Source organism: Malaclemys terrapin, chromosome 1, assembly GCF_027887155.1.
Source record: "Malaclemys terrapin pileata isolate rMalTer1 chromosome 1, rMalTer1.hap1, whole genome shotgun sequence".
Taxonomy (NCBI): Eukaryota; Metazoa; Chordata; order Testudines; family Emydidae; genus Malaclemys; species Malaclemys terrapin.
The window spans coordinates 277,695,176-277,721,971 of record NC_071505.1 but is presented as its reverse complement, the minus strand read 5'-3'; the positions used below and the strand labels follow the sequence as shown (position 1 = coordinate 277,721,971).

The 26,796-nt window shown below is 39.0% G+C and overlaps 1 protein-coding gene across 2 annotated transcripts in view; it reads right to left on the bottom strand.

Moving 5' to 3' along the window:
* The window catches only part of KLHL1 (kelch like family member 1), a 400,838-nt gene that overhangs the window by 140,633 nt on the left and 233,409 nt on the right, over window positions 1–26,796 (bottom strand). For both annotated transcript variants that reach the window (XM_054013522.1, XM_054013532.1), the window contains one exon: window positions 23,148–23,360. In XM_054013522.1, coding sequence (XP_053869497.1) covers window positions 23,148–23,360 — 213 coding nt within the window. The remainder of the gene's footprint in view (window positions 1–23,147; window positions 23,361–26,796) is intronic.

Here is a 26,796-nt window from a genome sequence, read left to right as displayed (position 1 = left end):
ATTGCCCTTAAAGAGAGATTTCCCAGGCTCTTTTTATTATTATTTTTTATGAAAGCATTCAATGCTGTAGAACTATTTGGCTACACACTCCTGGAATATCCTGTTCTGTGCAACAGACTGTTGTCACACTCTCATGAATTGGCGCTGTATGTGATACTATGTTGCAAAGATAGCAATCAGATCTCAGTAATACTCAAGAATCTGGACAGAAATTTTGGAAACAAATTGGTTCTTCTGTTGTGATTAGCCAGTCCCATACAAAATATATCTACTGCATTCTTGCATCTACCCAACTATTATTTTCTGTAATCACAGTCATTGACAGAGAAAGAAAATGCATCTAACTGTATGTCAGGGTCAGATTTCAGTAACATAGCTTTTATTCCAGGACTCTTGCAAAAAAGTTTTGTGAACAAGACTGGAATATAAAGCATACCAAATATACTGTTGCATCTATATCATGCACAACATTGGTTCAAAGCAATTATGCATGCATACACACAATTTCCTGAAAATGTATACTTTCTTTAAATGCTTAAAGAAAATAAACTCTGTGCACCCTAAAATTAAGTGCAGCAAAGAGCAATACACTGTAACAGTGTCTTTGACAAACTGTATCATGCTTATGCTTTATAATACAGAAAGGTAACTGTAATTACATTGTAGTTATGTTCCTGATGTCTGTATTTGCTATTACAGTTACTTAACTGACTGATTAAGTACATGATGGAGAGTAAACACAATGTACCTGAATTCCTCCCCCCCAAAAACAACAACAACAACAACAACAACAACCATGTATTCAATTTGGAATTGAAGAGATAATTGTAACCCAAGAACCTCCCAAGGAGAACTGTCAAGTGGGTTACAAGAATTTCCTGATTCTGGTATGTACACTCTGGTTCATCAAAGAAAGTCATGCAAGTTCTTCAATAAAATATATATACAGATACTATATAAAGAGTTGGATATGTATACTGAAAATATGTTCTTAGATTCCTTATCACAGAAGAGGTGGAGAAACAGGTTTCCTGTTGAACAAAATATGTTTATTCACCTGTCTTTCTTCGTTGGCATGTAAATTCAGCATTGTAAGCTAACCCAATGGACACACATTTAAGTGTGCAGCAGAGAGATATGAAGTCAACAGGGAAGTGCACACAGTGGGGGAGGAGAACCTAAGCTTGAGATATACTTTAAAGGTTTGCTGGACTATATTTGGGGAATAAAGAAGATACCCATCATCCTGCACCTAGGAAGTAAGTGGGCAGTGCATTTGCATTCATGAAAACAGGATCATCATCAGCTTTGGTTGAAGATACTCCAAAAGGCTTTGGGTGAGATTAACTTCATTAGACAGAAGGTTAACCTAATAGTTAAGTTTAATCTCCAGAAAGTGTGTTATAATTTTGTTTTATATGTAAGCCTTTTGTTTCCATTTTTCTTACTCACTATCTCGCAAATCTTTGATAATAAACTTATTGTTGGTTTCACTATAAATATATTTTATTACTATGGTACTGTACAAGGAGCTGATCCTGAGTTGAATCATACCAACTGGTGTATACTGTGATCCCTTGAGAACAGCAGACCTGATATTTCTGTGTGCGTTCAGGGAGGGGCTGGACACTAGAGGGGAATGCTTCCAAGGGACTCAGGGACTGGTGTATACCGGCTGCTAACCTGCAAGGCAAAGTAAGCGCTGACACAGCCCAGAGGAGAGTGTTTGAGAGGCTAACAAGTTGGTAGCATCAGCAAGCTGACATCCAGTTAAGCAAAAGCAAGTCTTCCTCATACCTGAGGCATGAAGGTAACAAGGGGACTCACAGTCCTGGGTATCCTGAGAACAGTCACAGTAATATGCAGCAATTTTATAATGAAGTTAATTTTCCAGTTATATGAGTGAATGGTAATTACTTATCAAACAGCACAACCACGGTGTAATTGCAGTTCAGCTACAGTGTAATTTCAGTCACTGCATTATGAAGTTATTATCATCACTATTTATTAGTATTATATTGCAGGAACACCTAAAGATGACAACCAGGTTGGACCTCAAAACATTTTCTTGATCAGAAAGAACAGTCTCAAGAATATGTCTCTTAAACCAGAATACAGTGTACCATTTGATCCCTTATCTTTACAAGGAAGATACCTTCTGTGTAGGCTAGTTGTTCCCCATAGTTAATGTTGAAGTTTTATTAACCTTGTGACATACTTAATATGTGTAGCATCGCAATGATTTGTCATTTCAAATCTTTTTGCCACATGTTAAAAATATCACACATATTTATAGCAGTTCTTAACTCAAAAAAAAAAAAAGAAAAGAAAAAGAAAAAGAAATAAAAGAGGAACAGTTTATCATCCTGGGTCCAAAATACAGTGGTTAGAGGTAGATACCAATCTGGTGGAAGCTAAAGTTTGGCGGTGTTAACCCTCCATTAGAGTAGAAAAAGTGTTGGTTGAGGTTTTCCATTTACTCTGTAAAAAAATTACAACATGATTTTTTCCCCCAGCTGAATAAGCTAACTATTGGGATTGAGAATATTCATTTGTAGCATCTGTGATAAGTAATTAAATGGTGGTGTTGAAACCATTTCCACAACATTAACACTTCCCTAAAGATTATAATTTAATGAGCCCATCTATTAAAATCCTCAGTATTATTTTGTACAACTGGTCCCCTGTGGTACTTTACCATACTGTTTAAACTTCAGTTTAACTTAATTCCTAAATATGTCCACACTTCTTGGCAACCAGTGAATTTCCCTGGGCTAATGAGTACTGTTGGGCATATCTTTGATAATGGTACTACTGATGATTTTGACCAATTTATTTATTGTCCAGATGCATCAGTAATTCACACTGATTCAAGAGAACAGTATTACTTGAATCTTTAATTGATAGTGCACCATCTGCATACACTGGCACCCTCTGGCAACTGTTTTATAGCTAAGTTCTTTTAACATTTGTTTTAGATCTAATTACAAATGGTAAAGATTCCCAGGTCATAGCAAACATCACTGGTTGAAAGTGAAACATCCATATAGTGTGAAACTGCAGATCTTGTTTGGCTTCAAATTAATATCAGCATAATATGATGCCATGTAAGAGATAAAAGTTCAGATCCCAAAGTCAATTTCTCAGTCCTCAAACTGGCAAGAACAGAAAGCAGTGTGGAGGAAGTATACACAGCCTTTTGGGAAAGAGCCCGTCAGGTAGCTCTCAAGAGCCCTCTGTAATATGCTTTAAATAATAAAATGTTCCCAGTGCACGGTCTTTTGAAACAAAAGAGGTTTGCACTTGTAAATGTTATTACTTACACACATTTTGACTCCATCTCAGATGCCAGTGTTTCAAACTGGTGTGCAGATGCCGGCACACCAAGTTGCAGGTACCCAAAAGAAGAGTAGGTTGAATCCTTTTTGAAAACTGAGCCCTTAATGTTTAAATGTTTTACATCAGATCCTATCTATTAGTTTAGGGCTCTATCCTATATCTAGGTCAGATTCCCCCCCCCCCCCCGCCCCCAATTTGTTTGTGTGTGGAGGGGGGAGGGTGTCTTTTTTCCAGTATGTAAATCTCCTATCAGTTACAGGATGCCTTTAGGTGAAGTTCTATATCAGTCCATTCACTATAACATGTCCTCAGGCGGAGGCTCTGAAGAGCTAAAGAAGCATAGGAAGACTACTACGACAGTAGGTTTCAGTGGCTCTTGCTATAATCTGATTTTTGGGGGGGCAAAGCAATGGGCTGATTTTATATGAATTGCTTTCAGCATAGGCTATTAGGCTATGTCTACGCTGCACACTTCACTCAGGCTCTTACCCAGGTTTTATCCTTAACCCCCATACCATCCACTCAGAAAGCCTCTGTCCCTGGTATGTAGGTTATTTAAGGGTGGAATAATTTATCTGGCTGAAGGTGTAGCGTGAAGTGGATTAGAACCCACATTGCACCTTAACTCAGGCTGGAATCCACCCACTTTGCAGTGAGAATTCAGACTAAATTACTTGAGTTCTGATGGGGCTCCAATGCCCTTCCCAGAATTGCCACCAAAGGACAGAATAAATTTCCCACAACTGATACAGAAAAAATCCTAGAGCATAAAGAATCAATGGAAATGCCCCTTAGACAGTGAAAATGCAATAACACCAGTCTGACTTTGCTGTAGGAATGCATGGAGAGGTGCTAGGCCAAGCTGGGTGCCCACACTCAAGTACCAATCACCCAGGTTAACTGTTCAGCATAGACACAGCCATAGAATTTTTTTGTTCAAACAAGTAAATTAATCAAAATAAGAGACTAAACAAAAGTATTAGTAAATACTAAACTAATGAAGTCTAAATGTTGCTTACATGAGTAACACATTATGATGTACATTTGTAAGTAGGGTGACCAGATGTCCCGATTTTATAGGGACAGTCCCAATTATTGGGTCTTTTTCTTATATAGGCTCCTATTACCCCCCACCACCTGTCCCGATTTTTTCACATTTGCTGTCTGGTCACCCTATTTGTAAGTTATACCTTTTTTCAAATGAACTTTAGTTTGCAAAAAAATATTGCTACTTTGAGATAACTTCTGTAAAGAAAGTTGGTGAACAGATATGACACTTCACAGGCACACCTTTTCTCCAAATAATGTCCCTACTACCTCAAATATAATTCTAACACTTTAAAAATATTAAAGATAAAAATATTGGAATCAAAGAAAAATGGAAAAAATTGTAACTTATAACATGTTGTCATAATGCCATGTTCAGATGGGGAACTATTAAGTATACATGGAACAGAGATTTTTCTTTTGGTACATTTAGGTTCTCTGAAATGTAAATGGTACGTTGTAATGCAAAACTGGGTAGGAAAACTAAACATACTGGATCATGTGCTCCTCCCATAGAGGAAAATCTACATGGCATAAAGTGTACTGAAAACTCCACATGCATGCACCCTTCAAGGGAAGAAGGGAGAAGGCAGGGACTGGAGACCCTGTTTGGCACTAGATTCCCTTCAAAACTCGGTCTCCACCTGCAAAGACTCTGGAATGGTATGAGGGAAAACCAATCCCTGTATAATGCCTTCCAGGGATAAATTGTAAAAGCAGCTCTTTTTAGATTAAAAAGTTAGTATAAATCATAAACCCGTATCTAGATGAGGCCCCTTAGTTTGTTCCGTAGTTTTCTTGTTCATTGCAAGAAAGTGACAGCTGTTATGGGCAAATTACATTTATTTCCAGTATGCTCAGAGAATAAACACTTGTTGATGATTAAGCCATTAGCTACTTTGAAGAAACTGCTTAAACCTATAATGGATGTTGATGCCAACTGTGGGCCCCATGTTAGTCTACCCCAGATGGAAGGCTGGTGGTACCTTCCTCGGAGTGCATTCCACACTACTATTTTTGTATTCTGAGGGACCAGACACGCCCTTACAATTGTAGTCTTTCCAGACAACAGCCATCATGGATGGGACTTTGCAAAGTGACCTTAAGGTAAAATATGCTTAATTTAACTGTACCCAGAGTGTATGGACCACCTAATTAGCCCCAGAGCTATGAGTGTGGAGCTGTAAGACAGAGTAAGTGGGAGTTGGCTCTGTAAGAATGAAAACGATGTGGAAAGCCTGTGTGCTCTCTCAGCTCACTAACTTCATCAGAAGCAAGCACCCTTCTGAGATCCCTTGGGCAGGCTATCCCTGGACAGAAGAGATACAAACCTCAGTTATCTGCTATTCCAGAATGACCGGTCTACTACTGACCAAGAGCCCCATTCTAGTATCAGACACCCTGCCCAAGCTATTCTATCACATGGTTCCAGTAACTGTAGCTAAAACAGTGCAATATGTGAGACAAAGATCACAAAACCAGAAAGCAGAAGTTCAAACTCTTTTTCTCTATTGTTTTATTGAGTAGAGACATTCCCCATTATCTTTGTTCTCTACTACTTTTGAGGTGTGAATTGAAGGAGTGTGTGATAATTGTACTATTTAATTCCCTATTAGTTTACTGAAATTTCTCATAGTTTATCCTTAGAATATGTTCATTCAACTTTTAATAAATGTTTTCTTTTTCTTTTGAATAAAAGTCATAAAAAGTACATCAAACAAATTTACTTTTTTCAAATATCAACATGGTCTCAAATTACAAGGACTAAGGCAAATTAGCCAAGTTACCTGAAGACCAGTTGGCTCTCTCTGTAAACTAAAATCTTTCTCTCTCACACTAGATACCAGGGTGATTGGAGTCTTGCAATAAATAATAAAGTGAGTATTTTCAGGACAAATAAATCTGTGGATTCCAGATACTGCCAGATTTGTCTCACTCCCCCTTCTCAGTAATGTTACCCAGATGGGGCAAGTTAGGGAGAGGGTGATATCAAGTAATATTATCTAGGTCAACTAATCGTTTGTTAAACAAAGGCCCAGTGACCACATCAGCATTTCAAACTCTCAGCCAAACCCAATGTGATATTAAAAGGTGGCAGAATTGGGTTCTGCCTGAGCATCGGTTCATAACATTTATTTGTTAGTGGGGATGAGAATTCTAACTTTGCCCATTGAAACTGAGGGAGAATTTACAGTAGGTAGGAGACTATTATAAATGCCCCAGGGGAAAGTTAGACAGACCTCTTCTACTCTTGAGACAAGTGCCACAAGACATCTGACACAAAAGTGGTTTTACATCTCATCCAGAAAAGAGCAAATTAATATAAATCCTTAAAATCACATACCATATTTTGTACATTCAAACTATGTATTATTCTACTGGGAGTAGTTTGCAAGTCTTTCAAAATGATCTTATTTAAAGTGCTCCAGAAAGAAATGAAATAGTGTCCCTGCTGTACATTCTGCTAGCTAGTGTTCCCACACAACCAGCCTCTGATATCTTAGGTAAGACAAAAATGTTCAGCATGTGCACAGCTGGCTAGTGGGAAAAAATTAATTTTTAACTTGAGTATTTCTGCAAGTGAATAATTTATTAGACATTCGCTTACTACTAATCACATAGTTAAAAATGTATCTTAAATTACTTTAGTTTCTTAAAAGTTACTCTAGTTGCTGATGTTGCCCTTTCCTGAACTGTATTATTTGGAGAACGATTTATTTTAAATGTATATGTGTATTAAAGAGAGTATGCCTGACCAACTGGGATGAGGGAGCACAATTTTATTTTTTATATACTAGGGATGACCTCGGAATCACTAAGTTGTGCATTGTGCTGCATCCTGATTCCTCCACAATGGCTTCATCTCACAAATACATGCAAACCTGAGAAACTTTATTCAGAGCCCACAGCAATTTCCTGAATACACTGGCGCTGCCTTTAGTTTTTAAACATCCAAGTAACTTTTCATGTCTTTTGGAGAGATGATTACTAATGGATGAATTATCCATTAAAACTAAGTGTCTAAATCATCACACCAAGGTTCATCCGATTGTAAGCTCCTTTGAGAAGCAAGTTTTTTTCTTTTGTGGAGCATCAAAAATATTGTCAATGCCAATAAATAAATATATGAGGCCAATATGTTATGTTCATAGAACTTAAATAGCACCAGAGGCCAGATTTTAAAGGCATTTAGGTGCCTAAAGAAGAAGATGGGTGCCTAGGGATTTTCCAACATGCCCAGATGCCTAATTCCCACTGGGTTCCTAGGTAACTATTGTTTTGTTTTTTTTAAAGTACTTGTCTGCATCTTTAGGCACCTAAATACATTTAAAAATTTGGACCCAAAACCTTAATTCATGTAGGTAGCCTCACTGCTGCTCTACTGGAGCCTGAGCCAACACCCAGTGAAGTCAATGAAAGGCTTTTCATTAACTGCAATGGGGTTGGGCTCAGGCTGTAAAAGAGAAATTTTCAACACCATTGCTTTATATATCACATGTATTGTTTCATCAGACATAGGCTATCTGTAAACCATTGTGTTCTGTGAGGGGACAGGATGTCTAGATGCCAGTCTTCAATGCTTATTTATAACATATTGTAATAATATTCCAATAGCTAGAATGATTCAGTAGATGAAAATCAAACTCTTTGTCATCCAGTATAATTAGTAACTGGATCCCCAGTTTCTTAACGAGCACAAAACAAACGAATGGTTCACCTCAACAGGAATGGGATACATCCTCACTTCATATCAAGGATCCAGAATGCTGCAGACTCAGTGTTTGGATCAGCTCAAATATTGGGTCAACTCAGAGTTTAGATTAATCTAAAGCTGAAGGGCATCACATGGTTCCTGGGGTTCTAAGACACTAACTTACTATGTCAATCAAAAAAGACTAATAGCAAATTCTATCACAAACACATGGAATTTCCTCAAATATGATTAACCTTAAAAAACAATAAACCAATTTTCTTCAATCTTGACTTATTCCTTTTCTCTCTATTAGATGTGCAAAACAAGACAGGTTTGAACAAAATGAGCTCAACCATTTTAGGGATATGTATTCAAAATTCTTTGAGGATTTTTGTTTTGTTTTTGTTTGTTTAAATGTACTAAGAAATAGAAATAGCAAAATTGATTTTATTCAGATTTTTCACATTAAAAATAGATCAGTCTCTGCATAGAGACCAATCCTGGAATCTTCTAACCCCAAATATATTTCTTTGTGAAATTAATGAGCACCTGAAAAAATGGTAGGTTAATTTTTGTCCAACACACAAATACACTAAACTTCAGTATTGGATGCTGGGCAAGAATTTAGGTGTAAAATGAAACTAATTTAATATCCAGCTTAATCCTTTGGAATAGACATGCTTACAGGCATCCATCCAACTTCCATGCTCCCTGAATAATTTTCTGTGAAATCAAGGAATATGTGCTTTATAGAGCACAGAGAACATTGAGTATTCAGAAAATGTATGATAAAGGAAGTGTTTTATACATATACTCTGTGACTTTTGTATTTTAATAGAAAATATTTTATTATGTTGGTCAAGCACCCAACCCTTTTATAATTATTTGAATAAGGAAAATCCCAGTGGGTTTAGTAGGGCCTTCACACAAATCACAGTGAGAAAAAAAATCATACTAAAGCTCCCATGGCAACACATATGGGTGTGTCATTTCATTTTCAGCTTCATGAAATTTTTCTTTTATATGTTAATACTTGATTGGTTTGTCCTAAAAAATCTTTCAGTTGAATTCTGAATATTGTTTGATATCCTATTACACAGAGAGTGACTATATTTCCAAGATTATTACTGCACCTTGAAATTGAAATGAAGTATCTTAAAACACAAGCTACAAACTTAAACCTTCATTTTAAAAGGATCTCAGTACAATCTTTTCAATTTGGGAATAACCTGGAGGGTTTATGTTTTGCTTTTTAAAGAGATGATTTGAAAGAAAGGAATCTGAATCTACTCCCTCAAAGTTCTCTGATTAGCCCTTAATGTTGACCTTGTTCCTCCCCAGAGGGCTTTTCAGTGGCATTAAAATGATATGGTGCTTTATTTGACTGATACCATTGTATATTAAAATCTCAGTAGGTAAATTTTCAGCTCCTTGGTAATAAAAATAAAGTATCGTTCTCCTCCAGCCTCAACCCCTTATATATAATCTTTTGTAGGCTTATTTTTATCTTAACTTTCATTTGGAATTAATTCCTATGTACTTCTTAAAGGAATTCATTAGGCTATGTGTATATTACCACCTATGTCAGCAAAACTTACTTAGCTCAGAGGTGTGAATATTCCATCCCCCTGACTGACATAAGTTTCACCGACATAAGCAATAGTGTGCACAGCATTATGTTGGCTGGAGAGCTTCTCCCACCAACACAGCTTATGCTGCTCAGAGGGATGTTTTTTTATTCTGACATGAGAGGTCTCTCTTGTTGGCATACAGCATCTTCACCAGACGCGACTATCAATAGAGCTGTCCCGCTGTAGTGCTAAACATGTAGATCTGGCCTTAGCATTAGACAAATATTTATAGTATGCACCACTTAAAGATACCAATGAACATCTACAACTTCAAAGTAGTGGTTCATACTGCAAAAATAGGTTTTTGATTAGATGATGTGATCTTAAATATGGAAAATTAGCAAAATATAAATTTAAAATAATACTTCTTGAGACTCCTTGCAAGAAAATTATGAATCAGTACTTATGGTCCTTCCTATTATAAGCTCAGTTGATAGATACTGTCTCATAACAACCCCAAAAGAAACCTGGTGGGCGAGGTAATATCTTTTGTTGGACAAACTTCTGTTGATTGAAGAGCCAAATTCTTCCTCAGCTCGATGTAAGTCGAAAGCTTGTCTCCTTCACCAACTGATGTTAGCCCAACAAACAATACTTCCTCACTCACCTTGTCTCTCTCAATATCCTGGGGCCAACATAGCTACAACAACACTACATACAAAAAGAAACCTGTTATCTGGAAATTTTAGAGCTGCATCTCAATCCAAGGTAGAGGTTTTGTGGGAAGTCTGGTAAAATCAGGAGAGGAGTTTTAAAGTAATTGTGCTTTGAAAATGTACCTAATGCTTACTTGGCCTACAAAGTTCAAATGGAAAAAATGGTGGAAACTTGGATAGATGAGGGGTATCATAGTAAGTCCATCCCATGGCCTTGAAAGCTTACATTTCATAGGGATGGTTGCTAAATGAATAGAGACAGATTAAAAACCAGATTTTCAGAAGCTAGAATTCAAAATTGCAAACAGGAGCTGCTGGGTGCTAACCTATTTTGAAATTCTGGCTCTAAATTTAGATGGTAGAACAGTTCAATACATATTTTTGTTCTGTATCTGGGGAGAAAACAGATGATACAGTCTCATCATATGGTGATGATGGCACTCTTTCCATTCCACTAGTATCTTTGGAGAATGTTAAACAGAAGCTATGAAAGTTAGGCATTTTTAAATCAGAAGGTCCAGATAACTTGCATCCAACAGTTTTTAAAGAGCTGGCTGAGGATCTCACTGGACTGTTAATGTTGATTTTCAATAAATTCTGGAGTACTGGGGAAGTTCCAAAAGACTGGAAGAAAGCTAATGTGCCAATATTTAAAAAGGGCTGACCCAGGTAATTACAGGCCTGTCAGTCTGACATCAATCCATGCTAATACAGGATCTGATTAATAAAGAAAAGAAAGGAGGTTAATGTAATTAATGCAAATTAACATGGATTTATGGAAATCCTGTCAAACTAATTTGATATCTTTTGATGATATTACTAGTTTAGTTGATAAATGTAATGTTGTTTATGTAATATACTTAGACTTCTGCAAAACGCTTGACTTGGTAGCACACAACATTTTGATTAAGAAGCTAGAATAATATAAAATGAACATGGTGCATATTAAATGGATTTAGAAACTGGCTATCTAATAGGTCTCAAAATGTAATTGTAAAAGACAATAGTACCCGAGTGGGTGTGTTTCCAGCGAGGTTCCACAGGGATCGCCTCTTGGTCCTATGCTATTTAACATTTTTATCAATGACATAGAAGAAAACATAAAATCATCAAAAATGTTTGCAGACGACATAAAATTGGGAAAGTAGTAAATAATGAAAAGGACGGGCCACTGATTTAGAGAGATCCAGATCACTTGGTAATGTGGAAACAAACAATATGCATTTTAATATTGCTCAATGTAAATGTATAAATCTAGGAACAAAGAATGTAGGCATACTTACAGGATGGACAAGTCTATCCTGAGAAGTGGTGACTGAAAAAAAAAAATGGGGGCCGTGGCAAACATGAGCTCCCAGTTCAAAGCTGTGGCCATAAAGGGCTCACACAATCTTTTAATGCATCAACAGGGATCTCAAATAGGAGCAGAGAGGTTTTTTACTTCTATATTTGGAACTGGTGTGTCCATTGCTGGAATACTGTGCCCAGTTATGTGTCCACAATTCAAATAGGATGTTGAGAAATTGGAGAGAGTTCAGAGAAAAAAAACATAAGAATGACTAAAGGATTAGAAAACATGCCTTATATTGATAGACTTAAAGAGCTCAATATATTTAGTTTAACAAAGAGAAGGTTAAGGGGTGACTTGACTACTGTCTTTAAGTATTTGCATGGGGAACTAATCTGTAATAATGTGCTCTTCAGTTTAGCAGAAAAAGGTATAACATGATAATAGAATCATAGAATCACAGAATATTAGGGTTGGAAGGGAACTCAGGAGGTCATCTAGTCCAACCCCCTGCTCAAAGCAGGACCAATTCCCAACTAAATCATCCCAGCCAGGAATACTGGTGGTCCACTGCTGGAAGCTGAAGCTAGACAAATTCAGACTGGAAATAAGACGTACATTTTAACAGTAAGAGTAATTAACCACTGGAACAATTTACCAAGGGCCAGGATGGATTCTCCATCACTGGCATTTTTAAATCAAGATAGGTTTTTTTTTTGTCCTGAGAGATCTGCTCTAGGAATTATTTTTGGGAAGTTCTATGGCCTATGTTAGAGATCAAATTAGATGATCACAGTGGTCCCTTCTGGCCTTGGAATCTATGAATCTATTATCTGATCTACACACAAAACTAAGAGCCAGGAATTGTCTTCTGATCCTGGCTGTCTATCCATTTATGATCCTAACTCAAATAGCGTTGAGTAAATCACATAGAACCACACCCTGTAAACACTCAAACATATGTTCCACTTTACTCACATGAATAGATCCACTGAATTAATTCCTTAGTGCCACATCTTATGGCTACTAATGTCAAAGGGAGTGGTGTTCTTGTCAATTGAGGCAGGATCAGGCCCGTTAACCAGACAGCCTCATCTCTCCATTTGTAAAGTATCCATGATAATACGTGCCATGTGAAGTTGTTATGAGTGTAGCCGGACGTCCCCCCCCCTTTTACCCCCCATTTGCCCTTTCAAGTGCAGTCTGCACAGTTTCCTGTTATGCTGTTACAAAGCCACAAGCAGCGGAAGCTCCCTAATAATGTTAGATGGTTGCTTAAAGCTGCATTGCCCTATATTACCAATTGAATTCATGCTTATGACTATGTAATTAATTAATGTAAGAAATGAGTCTGGTCATGTAGTGAACTGCTACTGTATTGCAAGATTGAAAATATTTCTCACTTAATCCTCCTTCCCACATTTCCTGGATGAACTACCCCTTTGTAAAGTGCTTTGAGATCTATTGATGAAAAAGTATTATATAAGAGCTCTAATACATAGGTAGTATTATTATCAGTGAAACAAAATCACTACTTATTCATGTCATACAGATAATTAAAAACCTAGTATTAATACTTAAGGATAGAAGGGCTGTTTTTAGATTTTGATTAAAAAATCCCAACTTCAAAATGTTTCAAAATGTTTGAGAATAATATCCAAAGTCACACTATCAGATTTAAAGTAACTTTTTTTTTTAAAGAGAGAAACAAAACAACAGAAAAAAAAAAAAAGAAAAAGACTTGTCTTTGCTTATGGCCCATTGTGGAGTCAGGAGCTCCTCAATCTCCACCAGACTCCACGGCCCATCGTTTATACTCTTTCCTCCCAGTTTGTAGCACATGAGGGTTTTCCGAGTCAAATAAACAGGCAAAATAAAGTTCACCCCCAACCCCCTTTCCCTGATGAGAGAGGGGAATCTTGGTGAAAACAAAGAAAGGCAAAGGTGGCCTATCTCTCAGGCAATCTTTCTGGATTCAGCTCTATGAGCTTGGTCTAGCAGTCTATTGCCCCTTAGTGGGGCCAAAATCCAGCCCTCCTCTTGGGGTGTACTGCAGTCCCACTGGCAGGGTTATATTTGCACCTTTTTCCCCCTTGGACAGCGCTTGATCTGAGGGGAGGGCAGACCATCTGGGAGGACCCCCTCAAGATCAGGAACCTCACAGAGATTGTTACTGACTCTGGCTCACCCTTCCAGGTCCATCACCATCCCATCCCCTGCCCTGCCAATGTCTTGAGTGATTCTGCCTCTAGTGATCCTTCAGCTTCTACAAAGTCCTCCATTAGCCTAACCACTTCACATAAAGCCCTCGGGTGATGCCGTAGTACCAACTCCCTGCTTTTCATGGGTAACAGCTTTATAAATTGTTCTGTCACAATGGCCTTGATCGCTTGAACCCCTGATCTTTCCTCTGGGTGGAAATACTTCCAACAGCATTGTCTTAACCATTGCACTACCATTCAAGGTTTTGTCCTCATGGGGTAGTTCTCAGATCTAAACCACTGATGGTGGGTCTCTTCGGAAATATCCAAATAGTCCAAAATGACAGAGTGTACTTGCTTGTAATCTTTGGCCTTCTCCAAATCCAGATTACGATAGGCCACCTATGCCAGACCCGCCAAGTATGAGGCCAGAATCAAAGGCCATTGTTCTAGGGGCCACCAGGCTGCTAGTGCCACCCTCTTAAACGTAACTGAAAAGGTTTCAGGGTCATTGTCCGGACCCATCTTAGTTAGCTTCACAGCGGAAGCACAATCTGCAGGTACTCCATGGGGGAGCAGGGCTGGTATCATCTGCTATAGCATATCCTTTTGCAACTCCTGTTGCTGGGACATCAGTTCTCTCAGCAGCTGTTGTTGTTGTGTGATCTGGTCTTGCTACTCGGTAGTTCACCATTGCAACACTTGCTGTTGGAACTCCAGTTGCTGAGCAACTTGCTGCTGCTGCATCTCCACTAACCACTTATAGCACTACTCCAGTTCCATCTTGCATGGAGCAGTTGAGTTCTATCCTCTGTAAGGCTTTTTATCCCCTTGCATCAGGCATAATTATGCCCACATTCTCCACTATTTTGTGGGGGGCAGAGGCTCCCATTACCCGCTCCAGACCTGATTATCCCTCATTTATACTGTCTTTTCCCTTCCCCGTCAGTTTGTAGCACATGAGGTGTTCTCTGAGTCAAACAAACAGGCAAAAGAAAGGTCCTCTCCCCTCTCCTTCCCTGATGAGAGAGGGGAAGCTGGGTGAAAACACAGAAAGACAATGGTGGCCTGTCTCTCAGGCACTTTTTCTCGATTCTGCTCTATGACTTGGTCTATCAAAGTCTTGGAGCCTACACCCAACCCCTCCTCTTGCGGCATACTGCTTCGGGCATACTCTGTATAGCTTTGGGAGCGGTGTGGCCTGTGACTGCCTCCTTCTCAGCTGACCGGTCTCTGTTGTCAGCAGACTCTGAGGTGGAGCAACCCTCTTTCTGTTCACCTCCCCTTCCTGTGGCAGGTTTCCATTTTTAAGCTCCTCCCGCTCAGGCCTTGCAGGCACACCTCATTAGTGCTGAACAGGCCCAGAAGAGCTCCTTAGTCTCCTCTCCACCAGAGTGTGGGTGCATCCCTTTACACTTGTGTTATCCCTTCTATCTCCTTGGGCTGAAAGAAGAAATCTCTGCCTACCCAGGGACAGAGGATGCATGTAAATGGGTACCTGACCCATTCCATGAAATTGGGCTTAGCTCTCCTGTTCCAGTCCTGGTGCTCCCAGTTGGGTCAATTATGGGGGAGGAGCAGCACTTGGGGGCTATAAGAAGTCAATCAGGAGTCACAGCAGACAGAGTCATCAGGAGAAGGGCACGAGATGAGACCTGCCAGACACAGAAGCTTGTTCCTTGTAGATGCTTGAATGCAGGAAAGCAGCAAGTGGGATTTGTTGGATGGTGTCCAAGCCAGAGACCCAGAAGGCTGAAGTTAGGAGGAGCAGTAGACGGAGATGCCTACTGGCTGTAAGGAGGAGAGCTGGAGCCAAGGATCACAGATGGCTGAACGAAGTGGGGGAGGGACAGCAGAGAGGCTTGCTGGAGAGTTGGACCCCGAGGAACAGTGAGAGGGACCAGGGGAGTGAAGGATGTTTCCCTGGCAAGAAGTTTCCACCAGAGATGCTGTGGGAGTTCCTGCTGGGAAGAGCATGGTGGGTTCCCAGAAAGAAGGGCTGTAATGACTGTCCTGGCAGGGGGATGCCAGTGTGGCAGAAGAGAGAGGGGCATGGCGAGAACAAAGCCAGGTTTTAAGGACTACATGCACTGGGGATGGTATGGACTATGTTTTGGGACTTATGTTATAGACTTCTTGAACTATGTTTTGTTAAAATATTGTGTTGGCGGACTAGAGGACAAACTTGAATGGAGTTACTGGGGATCCAAGAGGGAAAATGAGGTGAGGGGCCACCTGCCAGGCTGCCCTGAGGCCAAGGGGTGTTCCTGGAAGGAGGACATGTATTTACAGTTTAGAACACTGGTGCCCAAACTTTTCCTGTCAGACCCACCCTTACCAGTAATGGAATCTAACCAGGCCTCCCCTCCATTACAGTACAGTTGGCTCCGCAGAGGAGCTTGGGCTGAAGGTGGAGCTGGGGCAAGAACTGGGGATGGGGGAGGAGCTGGGGCTAGAGGTAGAACTGGCCTGGGGGCAGAGAGGGAATGAGGGCAGAGCTGGGCTTGGGGAGGAGCAGAGGATGGAGTGGAGCTGTGGCTGGGGCAGGAACTGTGGCTGGGGCCAAAGCTGTGGCTGGCAGTAGGTTTACCAATTTCAGTTGGACGTATGGCTGGAGGTTTCATCACATGACATTATCTTTAATTAAAAATTAATCTTTAATTGCCGGAGACTCCAGGACAATCCTGGAGTGTTGGCAACCCTCGCTGGGCATGGAGTGGAGCTGTGGCTTGGGCCGGAGCTGGGCTGGGGCAGAGCGGGGCTGGGTGGTGCTCTCTTCTCGCTCCTCTGTGGGGGTTGGCTCAGGCCCTGCCCCGCGCCCCCTGAATGTTCCTCCGCTCTCTCTGGGGGGAGCTCCCCCACAGTTTGGGGCTGACTGGTTTAGAAATAGGAACTGCTGCCTCTGCTGCATCATTCCCGCATTTCTCTCACTCACCTGAGGCACTCTCTGTGCAGGGTCATCTCTGTTTGACCTCCAAGCAACACTGTCCCTAAATAGTGTCAAGTATCGGGGGTAGCCATGTATCTACAAAAACAACAAGGAATCTGGTGGCACCTTAAAGACTAACAGATTTATTTGGACATAAGCTTTCGTGGGTAAAAACCTCACTTCTTCAGATGCATAGAGTGAAAGATACAGATGCAGGCATTATATACTGACACATGGAGAGCAGGGAGTTACTTTCACAAGTGGAAAACCAGTGTTGACAAGGCCAATTCAATCAGGGTGGATGTAGTCCACTCCCAATAATAGATGAGGAGGTGTCAATTCCAGGAGAGGAAAAGCTGCTTCCGTAATGAGCCAGCCACTCCCAGTCCCTATTCAAGTCCAGATTAATGGTGTTAAATTTGCAAATGAATTTTAGTTCTGCTGTTTCTCTTTGAAGTCTGTTTCTGAAGTTTTTTTGTTCAATGATAGTGACTTTTAAATCTGTAATAGAATGACCAGGGAGATTGAAGTGTTCAAGCCAGTAAGTGAACTGGTTCTCGACTTGTGAAGTAACTCCCTGCTCTCCATGTGTCAGTATATAATGCCTGCATCTGTAACTTTCACTCTATGCATCTGAAGAAGTGAGGTTTTTACCCACGAAAGCTTATGCCCAATAAATCTGTTAGTCTTTAAGGTGCCACCAGACTCCTTGTTGTTTTTGTCCCTAAATAGAACACCAGACTCCTGAGATATGCAGTGTAATTGTGGCTGTGTTAGTCCCAGGATACTAGGGAGACAAGGTGGGTGAGGTAATATATTTTATTGGATCAACTTCTGTTGGTGAGAGACAAGCTTTTGAGTCACACAGAGCTTTTTATCTGTCCTATCAGTCCTCATCCTCAAAGGAAACCTGCACAACACTTTCAAAAGACAAGACTGGGAGCTTAAATTCATTACTCTGCTAGACACCAAAAATCATCAACTGAACTGAGACACTGGATTTATGGCTTATTACAACAATCTGTAACCATTAACACACATGCACCCTTTATGTCCTATGACTGCAGAGGAGTTTATGGGCCATCCACCTTGAATGGTCCTTTACAATATGTGCTAATGTCTTAGGCTAAACAATCTGTTCCACCTTGCATTTTGCTGTGAAGCTGGGAGCTCCTTTCTCAGACCTAAAGAAGAGCTCTGTGTGGCTCGAAAGCTTGTCTCTCTCACCAACAGAATCTGATCCAATAAAAGATGTTAACTCACCCACCTTTTCATACTGCTGAGAAATCAGTTTCCTTATTTCTATATGGGAACAGTGCATGTAGGGGATGATACTCTTCTGTGCTATTAAAAAAAAACACAAAGTGTGAATATGGAGCTATTTTTAAATAGCCCTCTTACTTATTAGATATATTTCTTAACCTTCATGTTGGACCAAAAATCAGCCAACTATTTCCATGTTGGAGTCTTGGAGACCTCAAATATGTCAAAATTGGAAAAAGGGATGCATTAAAAAAACTGACTTTATTGTAACCAGTGAAGTATAAAACTATGAACTAGTTAAAACGTTCCTAGATTGAGAAGCACACTACTCAGTACTTGTGTTGGGGTCTAACTGACACTTTTTTTTATAAAAGCTACACACTATGTAAGCTGTCAGGGTCTAACTGACCCCATGTTTACAATGAAAATAGATAGCAACAGTAAAAATATAAAAAGGCACAAACACATCAATGTGGTGGTAAATGACATCACTACTGTGAACAAATAGAGCAAAAAGGTGACAAATTTTGAACATACCAGCTTTTATACTTTGCACATTTTAGTGTTTTCTGTCTCATACTTTGGAACAGATGTAATCTCCTTAGGTTCTGGATCAGTACCTAGCACACTAGACACTACTTTCCTAGTAGACTGAGGCAAGCCTGAAGTGTTCCTTTCTTGCACCAGTGGTTTCATCATATCTGAACCCAGGGCCCTGAGGAACATACTTCTCTTACTCAAAGATTAGGCTAAGTGCAATTCAACAAAATCCAAACAACATACACATTCAGACATGCAATGTGTATGTTCAATGAAACAATGAGTCATAGTCGGAGAATACATAAAGAAAGAAAAGGCAGAGGTTTGCGTCTTATGTTTTATTTAATTTTTTGTCAACCTCAAAGACCTTGGAAGTGTAGTACTTTCATTTTCCCCATTGATCTCGCAACGTTAGTCAAATTGACCCCATTATCTTTTCAGTGACTTTTTTTGCCACCAAAAATCCAGAACAGGTAGGATTATAAAACCAATGCAGAAAGATTGATGTCATCCTAGTCTGAAGATACTTAATGTATCACCAAAGGCTCTTACGCAAAGTAAGCTGCCAAGGATAAGAGAGAAGGTGCTCTCATGGATTGGTAACTGGTTAAAAGATAGGAAACAAAGGGTAGGTATAAATGGAGAGAGCTAAATAGTGGTGTCCTCCAAGGGTCTTTTTCTGGGACCAGTCCTATCCAATATATTCATAAATGATCTGGAAAAGGGGGTAAACAGTGAGGTGGTAAAATTTGCAGACCATACAAAATTACGAAAGATAGTTAAGACCCAGGCAGACTGCAAAGAGCTTCAAAAGGATCTCCCAAAACTGGGTGACAGGGCAAAAAAATGGAAATTTAATGTTGATAAATGAAAAGTAATGCACGTTGGAAAGCATAATCCTAACTATACATATGAAACAATGGAGTCTAAATTAGCTGTTATCACTCAAGAAAGAGATCTTGGAGTCATTGTGGACAGTTCTCTGAAAACATCCACTCAATGTGCAGCAGCAGTCCAAAAAGCAAACAGAATGCTGGGAATAGTTAAAGAAGGGGATAGAAAATAGGACAGAAAATATCATGTTGTCACTATATAAATCCATGGTATGCCCACATCTTGAATACTGTATGCAGATGTGATCACCCCATCTCAAAAAAGATATATTGGAATTGGAAAAAGTTCCAAAAAGGGCAACAAAAATTATTAGTGGTATGGAACGGCTTCTGTATGAGGAGAAATTAATAAGACTGGGACTTTTCAGCTTGGAAAATAGATGATTAAGGGGAGATATGATTGAGGTCTATAAAATCATGACTGGTGTAGAGAAAGTAGATAAGGAAGTGTTGTTTACTACTTCTCATAACACAAGAACTAGGGGTCACCAAATGAAATTAATAGGCAGCAGGTTTAAAACAAATAAAAGGAAGTATTTTTTTTTCACACAACGCACTGTCAACCTGTGGAACTCCTTGCTAGAGGATGTTGTGAAGGCCAAGACCATAACTGGGTTCAAAAAAGAACTAGATAAATTCATGGAGGATAGGTCCATCAATGGCTATTAGCCAGGATGGGCAGGAATAGTGTCCCTAGACTCTGTTTGCCAGCAGCTGGGAATGAGCAACAGGGGATGGATCACTTGATGATTATCTGTTCTGGTCATTCCCTATGGGGCACCTGGCACGCCACTATTGGAAGACAGTATACTGAGCTAGATGGACCTTTGGTCTGACCCAGTAGGGCCATTCTTATGTTCTTAATAGAAACAGGTTTGGCATGGAAATTTCTATTAAGATTTAAGTGTGGGTTGGGGTCAGAGAGACCCCAGTTGAGAATATTCTGTCAAAATGATTTTTTGATGAAAAGTGCAATTTATGCGAGGGGGGGGGGGAATTGCCAAACTTCTTTGATTTTCCATTTCAGGTTGGTTTGGCCCAAGTCTAAACATTTCAGTTTGTTGAACTCAACCAAAATACTTTGTTTCAAGTCAGTTTGACATTAAAGTGGATCTAACTATGGTGCTAGAGTTCCTAGTGGGAGTTTTAGTTCAGGTGCCTCATGCCCTAATTCTTTTCTGTGGACCATGCTCCTTTGCTGGAATACATTTCCCATGAGGTGCTGCCTCCTCTCTGACTGAATCATGTAGTGCATTATGGGAGACCAAGTAGCCAGACTCTTAAGGAAGAATGAGGGGATAAGGCACCCAAACTAGAATTCCCCTGAGGCACCACAGCACCTTAGGCCAATGTAAGTTAATGTCAAATTGACTTCAAACAAAAAGTTTCAACATTTCCAAATCAAAATTATTCTGAATGTTTCATTCTGTGAAAAACATTGATATTTCAACTTTTTGTCCTGATGTGAGATGGAAACAAATGTTCCACAGGATGGAAATTCAGATTTTTGCTCAGTGATGAGGTGCAAACCATAATAATCTGTAAATTCACTTTTAGAACTCTGGGGTAATTTGCACGGCTGACAAAACATCTTTCAATTCATAAACTGAATTGCTTTAATATTCCATCATTGTGACATTGGATTTCAAAATAGAATTTGGAAAAAAAAATCTAACTTACTTTTCAGTAATTATGCTAATTGTTTCCTTTTTGTATTCTTCTCTGATCAGATAATTGAAATATACTATTTAATTTCTCTCTTTTTCCAATCAGTTTAACTTCCGTGTTCTCATATACTGAAATAAGGCTGCACTGAGTGGATTGCTATGCAAACACTACAGGAATTTAAAAAAAAATACAATTCTATTGAAGTTTATATATTTCTATTGGTTTTTATGAACGTTTTTTAATTTTTTCCCTTAAATTTGGAGGCAAATTTGACCTGAAAGTTTCCCTTTAAACACCAAACAGTTGTAAATAGAAAAGTAGTTTTAAACAGTTGTCTATATTCTTATTTTACACCCATTAGGTTCAACTGACCCTGTTTTACTTTCTACAAAACCTAACGCCTAATTTACTAAAATCACCCAGCTACATATTTATACTTCAGTCTTGAAAAAATGAGATACAACACATACTGGATTTTAAAAAGGCCTTGATGTTACATTATTCACAGAGAGAAAAACATACATTCAGTCTAAAAAATGCATTTACATTTTAATAAACCAACAACCACCATCAAAAGTCAAGTCTCCTTGGGAGAGCATAATACAGGTGTTCCCTCTGAGCAACTCTGAGAACAGAAAAGCTTTTATCTCTGTAGATGATCAGAAATTTAAAGGTATAGTACATATAACAGTTTCAAGCAACATAGATTACCCCCAACGTGCTCCAAAAACTCTCTAGACACTTTATCCAGCAACTGTGAGTGTCTCCTCCCCTATTCCCTAGGGCTGCTTTGTGGCAGTAATACTCTGTATTATATTCTATTAAAACTTAATTAAAACTTGTTAGTAGGAAAAATATATAAAATACATCCAGAAAGATAGCATGAAATGAAAATAATGTTGAATGTTCTAATAAGACATAATGTCTGGTATGACCATTAGTTGCAGCTATTGATCCAAGCTGCCAGTAAACAGCAAAACATCCTCGAGTCACATGTTTAAAATATTCAGAATGCAACCACTTGACAACAAATAACTAAAATATGCAGTTTCTTTGCTCACTTCATATATTTGGCAGGTGGCTCCAAGAAATGAGACCAAACCAGTAAATTACAACACTAATACAGACATTCACCAACTTCTGTCTGAATTTCAGGTGAGATAATATTCTATATAAACACTTAGGACAGGATTAAGTATTTATGCACCGTGGAACAGCTCCAACAGGCGAGACAGAGAAACCTGCCCCAGCATATCCCATAGCTCAGGGGATAGAGCACTCTTTTGGGAGGTGAGAGGCCCAAGTACAAGTCCCTGCTCCAAACCAGACAGAGGAGGGATTTGAATTCAGGTCTCCCATAAGCTGAGTTAGTGCTCTAACCACGGGGTATAGGTTATTAGAGGAGGGAGAAAGGCATCATTGCCATTGTCATCTTCGGTTTGAGTTTAAGCTTGCTCAAAGCATGCCTATCAGATTAGGCCTCGAAGGCAAGGCAAGTAGGGGAATGCCTAGTTTGTGCACTGTGTTGGAGCTGAGGCATAAGTGTAAATCGAGCACCAACCTCCTGGGTGAAGTCAGAATTTAGGCAGTTGTGTACGTGGCTAGCAAGAGAAATGTAGGCACCTTGGAGACTAATTGTGGAAACTATAAGGGACTATAGGTGCCTACAGGGTTAGTCAGCACCTGAACAGGGGTTTTGTGAAAGCCAGTGGCTCCCAAATGTTAGATTTAGGCAGCTACATCCTCCTTGTGAATCCCACCGTTATTGTAAGTAATCATTCTTAGGATAATCTAGTCTAGCTGAATGGAGAATAGTCATCGACACAAAGGAATTATCAGCAAACTATCTGTAAAATTTGAATTCCATGCCTTGAACTGTTTTTTGTTTTTAAACTATCAGAAAATTAAACAAAACATTTACCAGTTATGAATTGCTATTTTCGTAATAACTAATTAATATGCCACTTTATAAAACAAACCAAAAAAATAATGCATTACCTGTGGTGGAAGCAGTGGTAATCTGATATAGGCAAGCAGCATACTGAGGTCACTACATCTCCTCGGCATGTCATATTTAACCCACATCATTAAGGCATGGAAAATAGTCTCTTCATCAGGAACATTCACATCATCACTGGCAAGAAGTTTATGTAGTTCCTCAGCCGGCAGTAGTAAAAACTCTTGATTTCTAATAACTTCCATTATGTTCTCCTATGTAGAGAGAAGTATTTCAGAGTAAGTCCTACTGGAAAATTAATTCAGTTGCTAAAGCTACAAAAACAATAACAGGATTAGTCAATGACCTTCACACTTATCCTAACATGATCCTTGAGAAAAAAACAGGATGTTAGGATGAAACAGCTATAATTGTAATTCAAATGTGAATATACTCAGGACACAAAGGGAGGGTTACACTATGGAGCTTTGTTATGAAGACAGAGTGCAATAAACAATCTGAAATAGGGGATCAACTAGAAATGGAAAAATAAATTATCATCTGAGAATTAATGAAGATTTGTGTGTCTGTTTAGATATATATATAGGCCCCATCACTGCAGAAACTGAGCACATCAAGTATAGAAAGAAAGAAAAAAAGAAAGAAAGAAAGAAAGAAAGAAAGAAAGAAAGAAAGAAAGAAAGAAAGAAAGAAAGATAATCACACCTTTCTCTATTGTTTTCTTCCTAGTCTCCTTGGGAAATAGCTTAATTAGCTCAGGATTGTGTTACTTATTTATATTCATGAGTGTGAGTGAGTGGGTGATGTTTTAGTGTGTGAAGAAACGAGGGAAAAGGTACAGCAAGGAACTGAGGTTTCCAGTTATTTCTTGATTCTAGTGGGAACATACTGTAGCAAGCCAACTCAGTACCAAGAACAGTATACAGTAATTTAAAAAAGTTATAATAAAAGCAAAAGGCTCATAATAAAAACATTTATAATGACAAAGAAACAATCAGAAAATTATTTTAGTTGGCTGAATCCTGAAGGTTTGTTAGTGCCCTCTCACAAGAAAACTCACAGGAAAAGGGCATGGAAGGAGGATGACTTATGCAAGGCTTCCTCAGCAGATATTCCTCCAAATTCTTCCACTGTGGCAGAGTTTGCTCATTCGGAAAGAACTGAAAGTTTTCTTACAAAATTCTTGAGATTCACACATTTGGAGGGTTATTCTGGAGGAACAGGGCCTTCCCATTGGTAAAAGACTTACCTAGATATGAAGGGGGATGGGAAACTAGTGAAAAGGTTTAAAGAGGGGAGTGACATAGACCAGTAAGTGAAAAAGGATTGTGATTTTGGATACACCTAGAGTGACATGAGGAGCAGGGCAGAAAAGAGAAGGAGATGACAAATGACAAAGGTACAGACAAGGAATTTAAGAGGAAATAGGAAAAGAGGTAGGGACCCAATGGGGTGAGAAGTAATTCTGTCACCATATCTATTCAGTTCTTGGACTACATTTACACCAAGAGGTGGGAGTGTAATTCACATTTTGAGTAGACTTCCTTATGTTAGCTCTCATCAAGGTAGCTGCGGTAGCATGGGAAGTGGAAAGCGGCAGCATGAGCTAGCTGTCGTAAGTATGTACCCACAGGGTCCAGGTTGGTTTATATTCGGGGCAGCTAGCCCATGTCGCTGTCCACCACTGCCAGCACTATCACAGTTACACTATTTTTAGTGTGCTAGCTCAATGAGAGTGAGCACAAGTATGTGTACTCAAGCTGGGAATCACACCCTTAGCTCCAAGGGTAGACATAGCCTCAGACGATCAATGTAGTTTCAAGTTAGCACCAGTTACAATGGTTTGTTTTTGGGGAGACATGGACAACTATCCACTAAGAATGGAAACCACCAACTTATTTTATATAAGGTACCAAATTGTAATGACTTTGAGTCACTAAGGACTTAGATATGACAAAATGATGAAAGGCTCTACATTCCATTACTGTACCCTCAAGTCAGAGGCCCCAGGTATATTGAACATATTCTATAATGTGTATGTATACACACACACACTATGTATATGTATGTACCTGAGAAAGAAAGGGAAAAAGACAGAGAGTGACTGTGTGTGTATGTGTGTGTATATATATATATATAATACACAGTGTACCCATACACACACATAGAGTGTATAACGTAGAGCTGATGCCTGTAGTAGAGGTTGTGAAATACTTTCCATTATAAACCCTTCTTTTTAATTATTTAAAACTTGTAAATCTCTGCCTGTTTGTGTGTGTATATATATATATATATATACACACACACACAAATATACACAAAGAGTCACAGGTTTATGAACATGATCCATATTAACTGCTTTATTTATTTAGCCATAAAAACTGCTGATTAGAACAAAGAACATCAACATTTTAAAACCTGCCCTGACTAAAGGTTATGAAGTACCTACAGAACCCATACATTTTTGAGCCATAGCAGGGATTTAAGTCTTTAGCTACCATTAAAGGAAATTTAAGTTTAATAGCTAAGATCCTGTGTAGTGATTTAAACATGGAAAGGAAAAAGTTTTCAGACATTTAACTACAAGTTGGCTTTATTTTTATTTTGTTTAATTACATCAGAAAACTTGGAAAAATTAATTATATTTTCTCATCAAAATGATTCATAAGTCAAGCTTAATTACAGTTTGGTTAAATTTAATCTAAACCGTACTATGAGGAAAATTTAAGTCTATTTGCTAATAAGAACCAACATCAAACTTTGCAATAATGTATGCACCCAATGCCCTAACATTATTTAATTGTAAAGAGGTGGTAGAACAACCCTTCATTAATTCATAAATTTTAAGTGTCCTAGGAGAACATTTGGTTACAACTGAATATCTTTATCAAATAGTTAAATTATTTGCTTACTAGTATTCAAAAAAATTAGAAAAATACTATGAATTCAGAACAACACTTTTAGCTTTATTTTATTTTTCATATTTATTTATTTATTTATTTATTTAGCCTTGTATAAGTATTTGGTTTGTTGAGTTCTACCAATTACAAGATCCTACCCACAACATAATGTAAATAATAACAATAATTAATAATCTAGCAATACCAGAAATGTAACTATTATTTCTCTAGGATTTCAAGTGAAGTAAGCAAACACCAGTCAGACTCATGGACTTTAAGGCCAGAAAGGACCATCATAATCATCTAGTCTGACCACCTGCACATCGCAGGATACAGGACCTCCCCCACACCATCCTATAACAGACTCTGGCTGAGCTACTGAAGTCCTCAAATCATGATTTAAAGACTTCAAGTTACAGATAATCCATCATTTACTCTAGTTTAAACCATCAATCACCCCATGCTGCAGAGGAAGGTGAAACCTTTCTCCTCCCCACCTCCTCGGGTCTCTGACAATCTGACCTGGGGGAAAATTCCTTCCCAGCCCAGATGGCAAGACCCACCAGCCAGACACCTGGGAAAGAATCTCTTTAGTAATTCAGCTCTCCCCATCTAGTACCCCATCTCCAGCCTCTGGGGATATTTGCTACTAGCAGTCACAGATGGGCCACCTCTGGGGATATTTGCTACTAGCAGTCACAGATGGGCCACATGCCATTGTAGGCAGTCTAATCATACCATCACCTCCATAAAGTTATCTAGCTCAGTCTTGAAGCCAGTTATGCTTTTT